Source organism: Cebidichthys violaceus, unplaced genomic scaffold (genome assembly GCF_023349555.1).
Source record: "Cebidichthys violaceus isolate CVI_PGR_0920_01 unplaced genomic scaffold, fCebVio1.0.p SCAF_4, whole genome shotgun sequence".
Taxonomy (NCBI): domain Eukaryota; kingdom Metazoa; phylum Chordata; class Actinopteri; order Perciformes; family Stichaeidae; genus Cebidichthys; species Cebidichthys violaceus.
In genome coordinates, this window is record NW_027176594.1 from 15,748,786 (window position 1) to 15,766,620 (window position 17,835).

Here is a 17,835-nt window from a genome sequence, read left to right on the forward strand (position 1 = left end):
TATCAAGTGCACTGTAAATTCCATTAAACCCTCCAGCTGAGGTGCTCTCTGCAACCTTGCACCAAACTTTTAATTATAGCCCTTCTTCACACTAAATGGTTAATTACACACAATGAGAGAGAGCGACGGAAAGAGCAACTGCGTACGGATAGAGAGCAAGTGAGCATAGATGAAGAGAGAGGGGGGGGGGGGGGGGGGGGGGGGGGGGGGGGGGGGCATGCAAGGCAGAGGGAAATGCATAAAGAAATCAGATATAGAGTTAATAATCCATATGGACGCGTAGCGGGCAAGACGGTGGGGTATCTGTTATCGAACAAGAACAACTGTCGCATGAAAACAACTGTGATTGGTTCCCTGAGCCCAGTGCCAGGCGGCGCAGGTTCCCACATCTCTTCTGTCTATTGTCTGCAGAGCCACTTTATTATGCAGCCATGTTTATAGAAGGGGGAGGGATGTAGTCAACGCACAGGCCTGTATGCCCCACACAATGGTGCGTTTCTTGATCCAATAAAAGCTACGAGGTAGAGGAAGGGATATACAGCGTGTTGTCTGTGTACAACAATTGTATACATGCTGCTGGAGTGATTGTAAAGAGGAGCGCGATCGTGTGGAGCAATGTTTTTCCTTTTAGCGTATAAGAAAAGAAGCGTTTCTGTGCCTTAGTTAAAAGTAGTGAGACAAGGTCCACCAGGTTTTGGTCCCGAGAAAAAGCATCAACAATATGGAGGTAGAGGCACAAATAGATAACACTATGAGTTTGAATGGAGTTCACGACCGTCTCCATACCACGCTTCTCATTTCCTTCTGCAAAGCACATTTAGGGCTCCTTGCTCATTTTTGCCTCCCCTCCTATGGAAGTCCTCACACTACTCAATACTTCTGGTCTCCAATACTGGTGACTATATTCTCTTTTACAATGACACTTTTGACTCTGTAACCGAGAGGGTTTTTAATTTTATTTTTGGTCACTGAATGCAAAGGAGGGTCAAGTGGGTGCGTCTCTATGAGGTCCCATCTGTCAGTATTAGTGGAGAGGAACAGAGACACCCTCACACTCACACAAAATAAAAGGCAAACATTTCTCACCCCTCACCCTTCCTATAACGGGGGTTCGTTGCCATAGTTGCCTTACGCACCTCCATTTGCCTCGTGACCTCCCGCCTGTGCCTCCAGTGACCTCTTCCCATAACGCACCTCTTTCACCCTCTCTCTCTAATTAGTGACCCCCCCCCCTTCTTTCTCATTTTCTCGTGGCTCATCTCAGCTGTGCCTCTCCGAGCTGTTAAGATTATGAGTTGCCCCGACAACCCCCCCCCCCCCCCTTTTTTGGGGGAGCTTTTTAGCCCTAATAGTAGCTAACTCGCTTAACAGGATCATACTACACCTCCGTACGAGGTCAGTGCCTGAGGGCAACCACTGCCTGAGGAGAGAGAGAGGTCTTTTGAACTTGATAGATATGTAGCATGACGCATGCTATCTTAAACCTGTTAAGGCTGAAGATGTGGTCTCCCACAGTCAGAGCCCCGGGGACAAAGAGCACAGGGAACACAGTGGGCAAATGGAAACACCACTCATTTGCACTACCAATGTGATTTCTCACGTTTGTGTATATAATATATAGCAGTATAACCATCCACTGAAATAATCTCACAGAGTCAAATTCAACCTGTAAGGTCAGGTGGTGCTGGTTTCTATTTAACTGCTGTTCCACAATGGCCAGAGGGACGAGTGAGAGGAGCCCCTTTATGACAGCACACCGGCAGTCTTTGAACCCCACGGACATGTATGTGAACACCTCTGCTTCAAAGCGCAGGCTGAACCACATTCATATCCGTCGAGCTTCATCCTATTAATCTGCCCTGATATTTGTCAAGAAGCAGCTCACTGTTGGGGGAGGAGGAGGTGACGGGGAGGGGCAAGAGGCCCCGAATGGGCTCGCCTGTCAGCAGCTTGTGAGTGATCATACAACAACGAATGCGCAGAGAGGGAAGCATTGTTTGAGTTTTCCCTCTCTCTCCCCCTCTCTCCCCCTCTCTCCCCCTCTCCCACTTGACATGCATGCAGGGTGAGCACATGGGGGGTGGGGGGGGGGGGGGGGTGAGAGATAGAAATTATGCTTGGCAGTCATAAATCCACAGGATGTAATTCACAAGCTATTCACTATTAATTCATGGAGTGTTTGTAAATTGTGGTTAACAGAAGGGAAAAGCAGCCCGAATGCTAAAGCAAATTAGCCTCTAATTAGATTGTGATTCATGAAATAGCCTTTTCAAAAGTGTTGACGCAATTAATAGCATGTGAAATTGCGAATTAATCCAACGCCGAATTATACGACGCACTCGTGTTTGTGGTTGTTGAAAAAAAACAACAACCATAATGCCGTTATCGCCAACGTGACACCGTGCAAATGGGGCTTCTCCTCAGATGTGGTAGCCGGGGCCGAGCACGACACGGAGGAAGAAGAAGCCGGTGGGTGAGGAGGAAAGTCGGGGGACGAGGCAGAGAGAGGCATCGCATTTGTTCTCCAACCATTCAGCAGTGGAAAAACAGAGATTGCAGGTTTTCTGATTCTCGGGGTGCGGGGACGGGATGGACGCACTGTGGTTTTATTGTAACTTTTCTGCTAACCTGAATAATATTTGTGTGCGAGCGCGTGCTTGTTATGGCCCTTGCTGCTCTGCGACTCCAAAATGCGAGCTTTTCCTTCAGTTGCAGAGCAGAATGAAAGGCTCCGAGTCACTGTCTGGAGGAATGCGCATGTCTTTTAATATTGCTTGGCAGACACTCGCTTTTCAGATACTCCTCGCGCGTGTTCTGGCACGCGCATGCTTTTTGTCAGGTATGTGTCGCAGTCAAACTGACTGATTGTGATTGCAGCGGTGGCAGAGATTGTGATGAAGCTGCGCGTGTGCTGGGGGTGAATAATCAGCATCCCTCTGAGGTAATGGGGACCAGGAGGGAGGGAAGGAGGGAGGGCCCAGCATCAGAGGTCCAGTCTGTGTGTGTGTGTGTGTGTGTGTGTGTGTGTGTGTGTGTGTGTGTGTGTGTGTGTGTGTGTGTGTGTGTGTGTGTGTGTGTGTGGGGTGTGGGGGGGGAGCGGGACCCTGCCTCCTGGAACCCTTGCGTTCGGAGAAGCTCCATGCCTAATGGGGGGCAGAGGAGTTAATTCCGCTGCGCCGAAGCTTTATCTCATTTTCATACATATGAACGCGCGCCCGGCCGAGATCGATTACCGCAAACAAATTGAAATGCCTGGGACCAAGGAAGGCCTGCAGAGAGGAAAGCAGAGAAAGGCGTTGAAAGGTGGGGGAGGTGTTGTGCAATGTGCATGTGTCTATGAATTTCTGAGAGAGTGTATAAGGAAGGCAAAATTCACCGATATGGATGGAGAGACACAAATCACTACGGCATACTGATTTTCTCCCTGCCTGCATACACACACCTCTATTATTTAGTGTCACGGATGAAAGCTCACTCCGGTTGATGCCACCTTCCCTTTAAAAGATATTGCCGATGGGAGGTAGTGAGCAAACTCAGAGGTCCTGATGGCTCACTGAACGATTAGTCTTCAAACAGGCCCGCTTCCCCTTATTTTCTTTATCTTTCGATGAGCGCCCACTAACATACACACAATTAGTTTCTCATTCTATGTCCCTTTCTCGCTCTATCTCTCATTAAACATACCATAAAACAAATGTCCACGTCATTAGCCCTATTCTATATCGGCACCGTCATTGACTCCCGATGGTCATTTTTGGCACTTGTCTAAAGTGCTCACTGCTTCATTACTTTCCTTCCTTCCTTCCTTCTATCTGGTTACACTCTTTCTTACTCTCCATCTTGCTAGTTCTGAGCTGTAGTCCTGTCCGTGGGCCTCTCTCACAGGCAGAGTTTTTAATATCTCCTTCTCTCGACTCTCTGCATTTCCTTTGACACTTGGTACAGCCCTCGTGCACACGTCACACACTGTAGTCAGAAAAGTCTGTGATAACGCTTTTCATTGCTGATGTATGCGGACAAAGGCACAGAGCTGCATGCACAGGCCCCAGCTCAGTGCGTGTCACTTATTGTTGCCCACATCATACTTTGGGGCTTGTGAATTTCCACCGTCTGACAACCACAAAACACTCAGCAGCCATTTCTCAGTCAACAGTCTCGACGAACCACCACCATCACACCGTTGAGCAAGGCCTTTAAACCCCAACTGCTCCATATAAAGCTGTTCAGCGGCGAGCAGATAAGAATGTGGTTGTAAAAGACAGCTTCCAGGTGTGAATGTAAACTATGAAGCAGGGTGTTCCTGGAAAAGCAACTCTGCCCTGTGTAAATAACAGTAAAATAAAAAAAAACAGAAGCGCTACACAATAAAATATTCTTGTTCTCTCCTTAAGTTCTCTGTTGCTCTTTAAATACTATTTGTGACATACAGATAGAGCGCACACATTTTGGACTGAATTATAATGACGCCTGGAGAAGTCTGAATTTATTTCCATCCTAATCACTCAAGCACAAGAACAGTGGCATTAAATGCGTATTCAAATCAGAAGCAGCTAGCTTTGAGTGGAGGCTTTGAAACTTGGATAATAGGCCACGCTCACAGTCAGGCTAGTGAAACACACAGGGGGGGGCAATTAAATAGACGGGTCATAGTTCGAGGCGAGCCGTGGTGACCTTTGTTAAAGGCCCAACAGCTACACCCAGATGGCCAAGCTGTTGCTCGCACTGCTGGAGGGACCACACGGGCCCACACGGGCCCACACGAGGAGGATTTAAAAAGGTAGCCACCTTGCTCAAATTCTGTGCGCGATCATGCCAAAACCGATCTCAAGCCATTCCACATGAATTGCCTCATATCCAACTGTAAATGCAGGAATCGCACCCGAGCGGAAAAGACAACAAAGCAGGAAGCTGTGTGTGATGATCCGCTCAGGCCGAGGCGCATGAAGATCCAGGTCTAAAAGACAGGAAGAGGAAAGAGCAAAAGACAGAGAGATATGGACTCAAGGATCTCCTGCTTAGGACCTGGCTCACTCGCTCACTCAGTCGTTCATTTTTTTAATTTTTAATGTATTGCATGTAAATTTCTTAAGAATGACCATAGGTACAACCATTTCTATTTTTTTTAAGCAACTGAGGACAGCAGTGGCAACTCCAGGTGTTTTGTAAACGTCTCAAAAACATCACAGCGGTGTTCCTTTAAGAGCTATTTCAGCATCTTAAGACGACATCGAGGGCATGCGAGGACACCGTTCTTTCAGATTCACTCTCTGTGCCTTTCAGCTTAACTCCATGCCCTTCTTTTATTCCACTCTTCCTCCCCCCCTCCCCCCCACACTCCTCTTTACCCACACCACACTCAGTGTGCTGTCTGGGTGCCCTCACGCTTCACTGCCTGGTGCTGCGGGCGTACTGGGCGTCACTCCACATCGCTCTGCATTACACTCCACTGTATTTGCTCTGCTCTCTGTGTGTGTGTGTGTGTGTGTGTGTGTGTGTGTGTGTGTGTGTGTGTGTGTGTGTGTGTGTGTGTGTGTGGTGTGTGTTCGAGATACAGAGAGTCAAACGGCACAATTGTGCATGCATGTGCAAAACGTGTGTGTCCATCTGTGTATGAGAATGCTAAATGCTGTGTGTGTGTGTGTGTGTGTGTGTGTGTGTGTGTGTGTGTGTGTGTGTGTGTGTGTGTGTGTGTGTGTGTGTGTGTGTCTTTACGGGTCAGTGTGCTGCTAATCAGAGCTGATTAATGCAGATCAGTGGTTGGAATGTATTTTCAGAAGATGGGGTGAATGAGAGAGGGCGGTTTACGTGATCATGGCACTCACCTTTGGGTTTCTGATCAGCAGCCTGCAGGGAGAGAAGAGAGAGAAAAGGAAATTAGGAACTTCATTCAGATGTGTAACTAAAATCGAGAGAAAATTCTAGACGTTATTCGAGAGGAAAAGGACTAGTGCTGCTGAGTAAAGTGATCCTATCGTGCTGCTGAAGTCAGTTGTTGTTACAACTGATTTTAATAAAAGTCCATCGTCACCTTTTTCTGAGCGACGTCCGTCTTGGTCTTTTCTTCTTGTTTTTTCTTTTTCTTTTCTTCCATCAAATGGTTCTCTTTCTTCAGTCGCTAGCTTCTCTCAGCTGCCCAAAAAGAAAAAGAGAGGGAGCAATGAATGAAACATGAAGGGCTGGTTTTGGTGAGAAATATCCCACACTAAACTTTCAACCCATTCCCTTTTGATTTAAGTGTAAGCCAATTCACAATCATCAACCTCAAACAAAAATCATGCCAGGTGCTTCTGAGAAACACTTTCCCTCATGGTCAAAAACTGCAAAATGAGAAGGTGGAATGGAAAGGTTATGAAGAAAAAAGGAAAGGGAAAAAGTCACACATGAGTTAGAGAGAGAGATAAATACAGAGAAAGAGAGAACAGTAAGAGTGAAGAGTAAAGAGCTGGTTTAAAGACAGCAGGAAATGGCGAGAAGATAAAAAGGGAAGGGATTAAAAGGACGACAAGGTAAAGGCCAACAGACTGACAGAATAGGAAACAAGGTCTTTTAAAAAAAAAAATCTGTTTCCAGTGGGCGCGAGTCAAACTAGCTAGATAGCTAGCCTGAGGGGCCACGGAAACTAAGTGCTTCTTTTCAGCCCGTCTTTCCTTTGGCTCAGCTTTAGCGACAGCTCCTGGAAACTATTAAGAGGCATGAGCTGGGCCAGAGGGACTGAATGTGTGTGTGTGTGTGTGTGTGTGTGTGTGTTGACTCTTCACTAAGTGCAATGGACACTAATCTACGAAACAGGACTGTGCCATATTAAATCAATGATACCACTCTCCAAAACATGCAAATACAATCGATCATCTTCATGTCAGTCCAAAATAATGGTTTGATTTGTTGGCCATCCTGCTAAGAGATAAGCATGTGTGTGTGTGTGTGTGTCCTTTTTTAACAGTTGTTGATCATCTCACCTAATAACGGACTTTGTTAGCATAATAGCTAAAGTATGATATCCAAATGTGGTCCGACAATTAACAGCAATTTATCAAGTAAAAATGACAAATATTTACTGGTTCAATTTTGATATTATTATGATTTTTAAGTGCTGATCAGACAAAACAAGCAAAGCAAAAAGCTGAGAGATTAATCAATAATGAAAATCCTTCGTTGAAGCCCTTACGTTGATTCATGTGTGCCAACACAGGGCCTGGAAATGAATCAAATTCTGAATGTATGAATGAACCATTACGCTCATAACAGAAGATTAATGAAAGACCCGCCTTCCACTGTGCTGCCCATGGAGCTGTCCATCAAAAAGACAGGACCGGCCTCGCAGAGACTCCCGGATGGTGGGGTTATGTCTCTATGGCCGTAAGCGAGGGAAAGAAAGAGAGAAAGTAGACCAGAGACAGTAGAACCGACACTGAGCTGTTTTCCATTGGAATTAGCAATGTAGCTAACTCGCCAGCTGTATGCTAGTTCCGCCATGCTTTAATGCTGCACTGGTTACACAAAATGAGCTCAACAAAGACGTCACTCATCTGGCGATAGCAATGTGCTTTCCTGCGCTTTTACAAAAGTGTGTAGAAGAAGCATGAAGTTGTTAAATTTGACTCGTTTACTCGTAACGTTGCTACTCCACTGATCGTTTTAGTCGTTACTGCTGAGCCTCACCTCAGTGAGTCAGTAAGTCGGTTTAGTTTATACAGACGTTAGCCCGCTACACATGTCGCAATGGTAACAGTACACGTAAAAATGTACACTGGTCCGACCATCCAGCTATGTTGATTTGAATGGGAATGTCTGTTCTACTAATTCTCTTTCTATGGGTTAGACTATACAGATGGGCAGAGAGACAGAGTCGGAAGAAGACGGACATTGAACACTTATCAACAGTGAGCTTAGAGCCAAACCCTGGGGAAGACCAGACTAATGGCCATGGCAGCTGGGTAAAATGAAAGAAAGTTGGGTTTTTTTGCCCAATCTGGATTTGCACTTCTTCATTCCCTGTTCCCCTTTTCATTGCTTCTCTAATATGCTTTCTTTCTCTCCCCCTATCTCTCTTACATTCACACAGTCCTATTTTTCATACTGAGGAGTCTGTGTGTGTGTGTGTGTGTGTGTGTGTGTGTGTGTGTGTGTGTGTGTGTGTGTGTGTGTCATTGTGCTATCTCAGCAGCTAGGGGAAGGCCGCCCTCAGGTAATAAATAGGAACTAAAATTATGTGTGGGGCAGGGAGAAAAAGAGAAAGGGGGGGGGGGTACAAGCAGGAAGAAACTGGCTTTTGCCATTAACACTGTGTGCTAGATTTTTTATGTCGCCATCAGTTGCTAGTGACAGAGGCTACACCCACATTTATACTCTGTTCTGATCTCTCTGCTCTCCGCGCACACAATCTCCGTCCATGCTAACGCGCCTGAAACTGCACATCACAAGACCATTCCTGCACACTGGGCATGAGCGTGTCGGTGCAACAAAGCAAGCAGGTTGATAACGCAGCTGCAATAACAGCATGCCTTCTCCGAATGTCGGCAGCAGTGGCATTGCGAAATGCAGAATTCTACCGCACAACAGCTGCTAACTATAGACGACAAGGTCTGCAACGCCTGCCATTCCTTTTCCATGTTGAATTAACCAACTGGTGGTCGGAGCTGAAAAGTGTCACATGACACATGCCAAGTGACACGGGGGTGTGATGAATCAGGGAAAGGGAGCTTCATGACTGATAAGACCAAATCAGGAAGAAAACTTGAATCTGGGTCAGCAGCGCTTTTCAAAAGTCTATATTTAGGGGTTCGAAAACACACGATTAGTGCAGACGCTAGGCGTAAACGTAGCAAAAGTTATGCGTTAAAAAAACAACAACAACAACGTATTCGTGTGGATGTAGTCTCACCTTTTACCCCCCAAGGGGTACAAATACAACGACACAACCAGATGCGCAAAACTTTATATATATATTATCTATCTTGTTCCAGAGCAGTCAATAGAATATAGAAGGCCTTTGGTTAAACGTTTTTATTTTTAATTATTTACTGTCCTGGTGACAGCAGCCTGGTAGACAACAGTTGTCTTTTGAGCTGACGTAGCCAGTGCCAAACTTAGCTTCCCTCCTGACCTCCTTTGCCCCACATATAACCTTACCTCCCTCTCACTCAGCGCTGCTGACACCAGCACGTCCTCCGCTATGACCCCGGGGTGTTCCTGTGCTGCCGTCCAGCATCAGGTTCACCCTCACTGGCAGTGTGCCACTGCAATCAGGCAAAATATGTCCCGTTTTGAAGCTTACTGACCTACACAGCAACAGCGTGTCGTTCAGTCTCTTCCTTACATTAAAGAGGCTTAGATCACCACAGCCAACGGAGACAGAAATGAATGTGTGGTACATCTAGCCTAACTTAGCACAAATACTAAAACCATAGGCTAGCCTCAATTAAAAGTAAGAATGATATGCTTAATGCATTATTTTTTTTAAACATGGATCATGTTAGCTAGCTCATCGACATGTCCAAGATGCAGCTGTGTGTTCTCCCAAGACTTAAGTAGCAACTGTTTGCAAAGCTGGCAGTTGCTTTAAGCCTGATGAGTCTGCAAAAACTTGAGGTTTAAGGTTGGATCTGTAGCCCCCTCACATTATCAAATAATGTGGGTCGAACACGGTACCGACAAAGGTCACAGACCAGAGTTCTTTACTGAATGTTGGGATCGTTCCAAAACTCCTGTCGTCTGTGCTTGGCTTTACTGGCTTTTCTTAAGAATACAGACGCGAGTCGGAAAAACATCCCAAAACTGGGGCCGCGGGGACATTGTGAAGAAACTGCATTATGAGGCAGTATCCTCTCTTCCTGTGCTGCACAAAAACAGCTCCATATCCCGGGACTATAGGGCTTAAGCTATAGAGGAGGAGGCATGACAACAGGAACACACTGTACGGGAACGAGGGGGCCAGAAACTCACAACACAAACCCAGTTACACACACACACACACACACACACACACACACACACACACACACACACACACACACACACACACACACACACACACACGCTTGATGTACACAAACAGGAGGCAGTCTGTCTGATGCCTGTCCCTTTTTCTGCCAAGGATGTAGAGGAGAGGGAGGTGGGAGGAGGAGAAGGAGAGATGGGAATGGGGGGAGGGGGATGAGAGGACGGGGAAAAACAGGCGGAGGATGAAAGCAGACGCTGAGCAACACCAATTAAGAACGACAGCCGCCGGAGAACCAGACAGGGTACAGAGAGAGAGAGAGAGAGAGAGAGACTGTGCTGGAACGGGGGAAAGAGAAAGAATCCTCACTGGAGCAATGGAGGAGTTTGGGGGGGGGCTGAACATAGCACTATTGAGGCTGGCAGACGAGGAGAGATGGGTGGGTGCGAGGAGGGGGAGAGAAAGAGGAACCAAAATACCTGTGTACCTTGATCGCTATTATCTAGAGATGCAGAGAAGAGCGAGGGGTGATGGGGAAAACCACGCAAGGGTGAGAGAAAAATAGAATAAAAAAGGGGAGTAGATAGAGCCGCGCTCGTGTGAAGACTGAGCGAGACAAAAGGAGAGGGAGAGACACCGGGAGAGAACTCAAAGGGGGGGGCTGGAAAACATGCAGCTTCACGTGTTCTGAAAAGGCTGTCAGATCAACCGCAGACACAACACCAATCACAAAGCACGGGGGAGAGGAGGAAGGAGAGACTTTCCTCTCTCAGCAAAAAAAGTAATATGGTCAGCTCCGTGGCCACGGAATGTGGTAAATCCACTCGCCACCAACATCACCATTCAGCCAGCCACCCATTCCTGTGGCGTCAGGCAAGCCACAGGGCTCTCCAGAGCCTTATTACGTGGAACATTATCATCCTTACCTGGGGAATAATCCCTCAAAACCTGCTACCGACCTCAACCGCTCCCCACAAATGTGTGTGGGTGTGCATTTGTGTTGGGCCTGTAAATTCTACAGTTGATAAGCGAGCTATAACAATGTTGTTGTGCGCGTTTCCATCCCGCGGTCACGCCGACAGCCTCGCCGCCGGCCGCTTGGTTTGCGAACATTCAGTGCACACCAGCTATGCTTTCAGCAGGTGGAGAGAGAGAGAGAGAGAGCGCCTCGTGGAGATACACGCAGCGCACGATATTGCTACAAGGCCGGACCTGCTCAATGGACTGTGGCAGAAATATTCTTGGTTGTTAGAATCCATAGACGAGGGACTGATTGAGGGCGAACGGGTGGGTGGAGAGAGAGAGAGAGAGAGAGAGAGAGAGAGAGAGAGAGAGAGTCAAAGAATCAGATGGCGAGAGAGGCAGACCTGCGTTATAAATAACAGCTTTGAGGTTTGCCTCCAGAAAATTTGCTCTCAGTGTCTTGCCTGCTTCCTCTGCCAAGTCGATATGAAACTTTAACACGATGGCAGCTCATTAAATAGGAAAAACAGCACAATGCACAAGACCAAGCAGGCCTGCTCCCCGCCAGCACCGCAGCCAAAGCTTATTGAATTCAAGGAGAAGCTGTCAAGCCGAGAGCGTCGGTGTGTGCGTTTCTCTTTACTTGTGACTGCTTTGTGCTTACGAGAAGAAGTAAATGTGGTCTGCATACGCCTGCATCTTTTGCTTATTTGTTTTAATCTGTGCAGCCGCCTGGCAGCGTAGAGGCTGTGAGGTGACTCCCTGTCAAAAAAAAAAAGGTCTGGATAGTTATGAGGTGCTATTAGCGTTAATACAATGATTAACCTTAACTTCCTCTAAATATTTACCCAAGACCAAAACTGAGCACCTCTAAATTTACATTTATTCATTGAGCTTTATATCACGGACACATAAGAGCTTTGGTTGGCTGTTTGCCATTCAAACTGCAGTTGGATCAACATTCAGCCTACAGTATATCAGACTGCAGCTAACCATGCAGGCCTATATAAATGTCAGTCAACAAATCCCTGGCTGTCAACAGCGTTAGCAATAACACAGACTCGGAAATAGCCTAGGAGGAGAGAGGTGAGGATATGAAAAAGCAGGGAGACAGATGGAAGTAACAGCCCCCTCTGTAAAGCTGCAGGGGTGACGGTAGAGATGCCAGAGAACGCTAGTGTGGACATGTTTCCATGAGGAGCAAAAAATGATCTAGGTTTGCTTTATTGTACTACTGACAATGGGAATCCCAAGATCTACACTCTTAATATCGTATATCCTGTAGATATAGTAGCTCTTAAAATACAGATAATACTATCACAGCAATTTCGGTGTCAAAACATTAGTAAAGAAGGTACAATATGATGATGCGTCAGGCTAAAAGCTTACTTGACTAACATGTCAAACTCTGACTGTTGTTAAAACTTAATCTGCCCACAATTTAACGAGGTCACAACTCCAACATCACAAGATATGTCTTGTTGGTCATCTCCAGCTAAGTCCTTAAAATGTGCTCTAAACACTCAAAATACACACACTGAAGGAAAACACTTGAACTTCATCAATTGCACTCGAGTTGATTATGGCAATAAAACAAACATTCCCAAGACAGCAAAAAGAAAAAAAGACCTGAGCTTACTAGCCATGGCCTCGTCATAGGGGCGAGCAGAGCATGCTGGTGCTATAACACAGACGTAACAGAAGGCTTTGGAAGTGCTGTGGGGCCTAAGTCCTTTTACATAACCAGTTAGGCCGTCTAATGTCGGTTTGGAGCAGGAAAAAAGGGAACACTGTAGTCCTGCATATTCGCCGTTATCCTCCATGTGACCGGCCCTCTCCTTCTCCCCACGTCCCTCCAATTAGCCGACATGGAGCGGGGGGGAAGGGGGGGGGGGGGCTCCACCAAACCTCGGGCACATTGAACATTCCCCTGGACCCCTGCCAAGACTCACAGGCAGCGGCTCGACAGTTCCAGCTTGGCATCCCCCATCCCCCCACTGCATCCAAACCCGGGCCTGGCTTACCCTTGGTGGGCCCCCTTAAGCTCTGCCCCCTCCAGTGGCACACAAGTCAGACAAAAAAAAAAGGGGGGGGGGGGGGGGGGTGTTACACGGACCCCCCCCCCCCATCACACATTGGTTACAACGCTGCTATACCTCTTCCGTGCAAAAGCCCTGTATATGACACACTAATGTACTGGAGCAGGAGGTGAACCCGAGTACTGCTGGTCACCACAACGTACCCGGTGGCTGCCCTTCACATGGCACTGAAGCGATACTTTAAACCTTTCCTCTGAAGAATTATGCATTATTTTACTACATTAAAATAAAAAAAGTGAATGCAGCTCACTCTCTTGACACACTTGGAAGCGTCTACTTTGGCAGATAAGATTATGACTATCATAACACAAGATCCCCGTCTCATTCCAAAGCTGATTAGTGTCAGTACCCAGGTTTGCGTAAACCGTGTCGACCCGGTCACTAATGGCGTACATGCAACAAAAACAAAACACCCTCTCACAGAAAATGTCAATCCGGGCACTTGGGATTATTAATGACAGATTGGTACTGTTTGCTTTCAGTAGGAATACTAAAACTATTTCTGGCTGCCTGGCTACCTATGGTTACTACTGCCAACACCACAGTCAACACGCACTTCCCCTCATCTAGAACAACCACACCAAACACAACTGGCTGAAAAGTCTTTCTATTCCCCCCCTTGACTTCAAAATAGTCATCCACAGAGTAGAGGAAGAAGGTAACTGCTTTTGGCAGCCTCCCATTGAATCCAGCTGATTCTACTGTCAACGCGCCCGCGCCCGCGCCCCCCCCCCCCACTGCAGCAGCACCCTGCAGCAGTGTTAAGCGCGTTATCCATCAGGACTGTGCCAGTGGTTTGAAAAGCCACATAATCACCGGCTCAGTGACTACCGCGGACAGACCTGGGCTCAGGTCAATGACGGCGAGAAGGGATAGACAGCACAAGCCACTTTTCCAAAGCACAACTAAGTGGGATTTACCAGAGCAAAGACAAAATGTCTGACGGGCGATGGAAAGAACTTTGTTTGATATTGCAGTCCCCAGGGGGGAAATACACTAACTACTGTGCAGAAATTAAAATTCTAAACTGGAGAACCAACACTGTTTATGGGGGATACAGTGACATGAGACAAGCAGGCTCACTCCAGTTACATTTAGCCCTGTAGTGGAAACCAGGCTAATGATAGCAACCTGAAGACTGGACCGGCCATGTTTTGTCTGCAAAGGGTCAGACGGGCCGGCTTTCAGTTTCCTTTCAAACAAACGACCCCGCCTCCTCGGTGATGAGGAGCAGGGGATGGAGGGTTCGTCCTCGTGGCCTTGTAATAATACACTTGAATCAAAACAATGTCTGGATGCCAACAGCCTACAGCCTGGTGGGATCCAGAGCGAACGTGGGTTATGGGTTTTTCTCTGCAAGTGCGCTGCCAAAATGGCACAAGTAGTAATGTAATTCATGGAGTCTGGGCCCCAGTGAGGGACTGCATTTCTCATTTTGGGTCTTGATGCACTGAGAAAGAACCAATTATAGATGGAGATCATTTATAGAGCTCTGTGCAATTTCTGTGTGTGGATTTGCAGATGTTGGCGTGGGTTCACAGACATTCCGTGCTCTCCATCAGCGCTACCCATGTTCTCCCGGTGGGTAATTTATGCACATTCCCCTCAGAACCAAAACCTTTCATACTGCTCTGTAGACAAAACATTTGAAAGAAGGTTCAAAAAGAGAAGCACTGCTGATATCTTCATTGCAAAACACAACACGTCTTAACCCCTCCCAAGTGCCAGTGACCTAAGGCCTGCGCGCGCGCGCGCGCGCGCACACACACACACACACACACACACACACACACACACACACACACACACACACACACACACACACACACACACACACACACACACACACACACACACACACACACACACACACACTATTTGACCTGGTGCCCTCCGGATAAGCCACCTGCTGTGGCTGCAGTGGTAGCTATGGTGCAAAAGCAGTTACGTCTGGGAAGGGGTGAGTCTGAGTCTGTGTGATATTTCAGAAAACTAGCAGACTCCCTCCTCCCTCTTACCAGACTTTAGGTCTCTCTTTTCTCCCCATTCACTCATTTTACGCACAGGGGCCCCTGCAACATCTTTTCACGGCCACCTCCTTACTGCACGCTCTTCAGAGTTTTGGACAGAAGGGCGTGTGCATGGCAGGGAGGAGGACCCCTGACCCTGGGTAAGAACAGGGCTCTGTGTATGTGTGTGTGCCTGGGAGTCAGCTGGGTACTTAGGGTATGCATGAGGAGGCTCACAACCTGAGCAACTGCAGGGCATTAACCAACTGCGGTTGGCTGTGAGCTTGACCTAAATGGCTGCGCTCCCATGGCAAAAAAAAAAAACATTTCACGTGCGCATTCGTTGGCCGATTCAAACACAAACACAAACACACAACACTTGCGACTATACATTCCAAGACATGCACACAAGCATCCACACACACGTGAATGTACCCGTACGCGCAAATAAATGCCCCAACAGTCTCCAGAGCCGACTGCAAATACACAAGCCGTGTGTGCCACTGCCGCCGCCGCTCGCGCACATTTCATCACCTCACTGGTGTGTGACGATAGAGATAAGACAGTGGTGACAGAGATGTCGGGGGGGGGGGGGGGGGGGGGTTCGAAATTGAACGGGAAATTATGTATTTCAATTAAGACACGCAGAGGAGATATTAACAGCTATACTCCAATGCCTGGGGACAGGATGCAGGAGGGGGGATGCAATGGAAGAAGGCGACAGTTCATACAGTATCTCAGTTTCTCACCAAGCGGGGGTGGGGTGGGGGGGAGAACAGTTATGTTTAATATTGCTTGGAATTAGTATAGTGGAATGTACAATAGTGTGCAAGATGCAGGATGCGATAACGCTACAGAATGAACAAGAGAGTGAAGAGGAGTGATAACGGAACGATCGGGTGAAAATGTGTCACACTGAGGAAACACTGCAGCCTCTACGTGCACGAGACACAACCGTCCTGCCGTCATAACACAGTCCTTCAGTCAACGATCATGCTATAGATAATAGTGTGTGGTTAAAGAAAAAAGCCTATCACCATTACCTTTAACCTGATTACTACAGAAACATTGGGGGGAGGGGGGGGGGGGGGATGCAATTCTCTCAGTCGGTTGGAGAAACCATCACATCACACGCTCCAATGTACAGAGTGTGTTCCCGGTCCACTCAGCCAATCGTGAAAGAGCTGTGATATAACAGAAAAGTTCCCAACGTTCATTTAAACACAAACTACATTTCAGTCACGGACCATAGCGAATGTCCCAAAAAGCAGCACATACCACGGATCAAATCAGTCTCTTCTCATCAATCCAACATCACATAAAGGCACAGTTCCTAATTTTTAATTTTTGGGCAGGGGACGCCTCTCAAAAACACCACGAACCAGACTGTCTCAAATCCACACATTGAGCACATGCTACTTCCTGGGGGATAAACAACACGAATATTGTGAAGAAATCGCTTATCGGTGACACCACAAATAAGCCCAGGTCGGTGTTAATGGGTGTTTTAATTACGCGACACTTGACATTGATTGCTGTAGTGTTAACGTTGTAAGTGGTTGTAACGGAGACAGGCTGCGCCATAGAGCCACGGGTTAGCCAATGCTCTGCAAGCCAATGTAGCGATATGACATTAGTTTGATTAACGTTATTTATGTGACATTGCAAGTAGCTTCTGAACACGTTCCTCTAGCCGCTAAGATTTGGATGCATTTAAAAACACTGATCGGCATCAGTGGCATTCATCAAGTTATCGCACGAGAGAAAAGCTATGAATTGGAGACTTACCTTGCGTTTAACCACAGTTTTGGCAGCTTTCAGTGTAGAGTCGGTTCATGGCAGGAAAAAAAATATATGCAGAAAAGCGTTCTCCAATGTCTTTTCTCAAGTTACCCGTAAGGAGATGGAGCAGAGATTCAGTCGCAGTTAAAGTCGGACTTGGCAAGATAAGCCGACCGGTGACAAGATAGCGAGGTAAACAGCGGCTACTCAGCCAGACACACACAGCAAGTACGGTAATTCACGCTCTGAAAAAAACCAACAACAACAAAAATCGTCGAAAAACAGTTCGTTAAAACGTCACGATATAATGGGGGGGAGGGGGCGGGGAGGCGAACGAAACGCCACTGACAACAAAAACAAAAACAACAACAAAAAAAACCCAAACCCGAATAAAAATTACTTTCAAAAGCAGCGAAATAATGCGTCAGCTGCTTGACGCTGAAACTCGTTGCGAGGTTTTGCAAAAGCGGAGAAAATCAGGCGGTTATCGGCGTAAAAGAGCAAGCCGACGGCCGTCAGCCAGCCAACTTGTTTTAAAGTGCAAAAGAAATGTTTTGTTGTTGTTGTTTAGGTCGCCAGTTGGACGACTAGCGACGGGCTGGCTACCGCGAATGCAGAGTGAGAAACGACTCCGGGGAAATACATTCTGTGTGGATCCAGAGAGCGGAGCGGACGGTCATGGTAGGCGTTCAGTGAGCTCTCGTTGACAGTGGTCTCGCAGCCATTTTGTTCAAACTAACAACACCGCAGTCTCGCTTTCCTCCTCCCAGGGAGCACACAGACCAGGAAGTGCCTCCAGATACGTCACTCCCGACCAACCAAAACGGAGGACGCCAACTCCGCCCGCCGCCCTCCGGCCCGCCCTCCTCCGTTTGCCAAACCTCCTCAGCGTCCACAGAGGATGGACAGACAGGCGGCTCTTATTTCCAATGTAGTGGCTGAAGAATGCAGTGAATACTGTGAGCTTGAAAAAAGAAACAAACGTGACGCTGTTATGGATTTTGGGAGGATGATGTTACAGGGAAAGTACCTAAAAATAGTTAAT

General features: G+C 47.3%; 1 protein-coding gene across 3 annotated transcripts in view; it reads right to left on the minus strand.

The window, feature by feature from the left end:
* Positions 1-17,513, minus strand: part of LOC137884716 (trinucleotide repeat-containing gene 6C protein-like) — a 46,982-nt gene extending 29,469 nt beyond the window's left edge. For all 3 annotated transcript variants that reach the window (XM_068726679.1, XM_068726678.1, XM_068726677.1), the window contains exons 1-3: positions 16,797-17,513; positions 6,029-6,129; positions 5,823-5,844 (exon numbers count right to left, since the gene is read on the minus strand). In XM_068726679.1, the coding sequence (XP_068582780.1) occupies positions 5,823-5,844; positions 6,029-6,091 (85 nt within the window). In that variant the 5' untranslated portion in view covers positions 6,092-6,129; positions 16,797-17,513. The remainder of the gene's footprint in view (positions 1-5,822; positions 5,845-6,028; positions 6,130-16,796) is intronic.
* Positions 17,514-17,835: the final 322 nt, after the last annotated feature.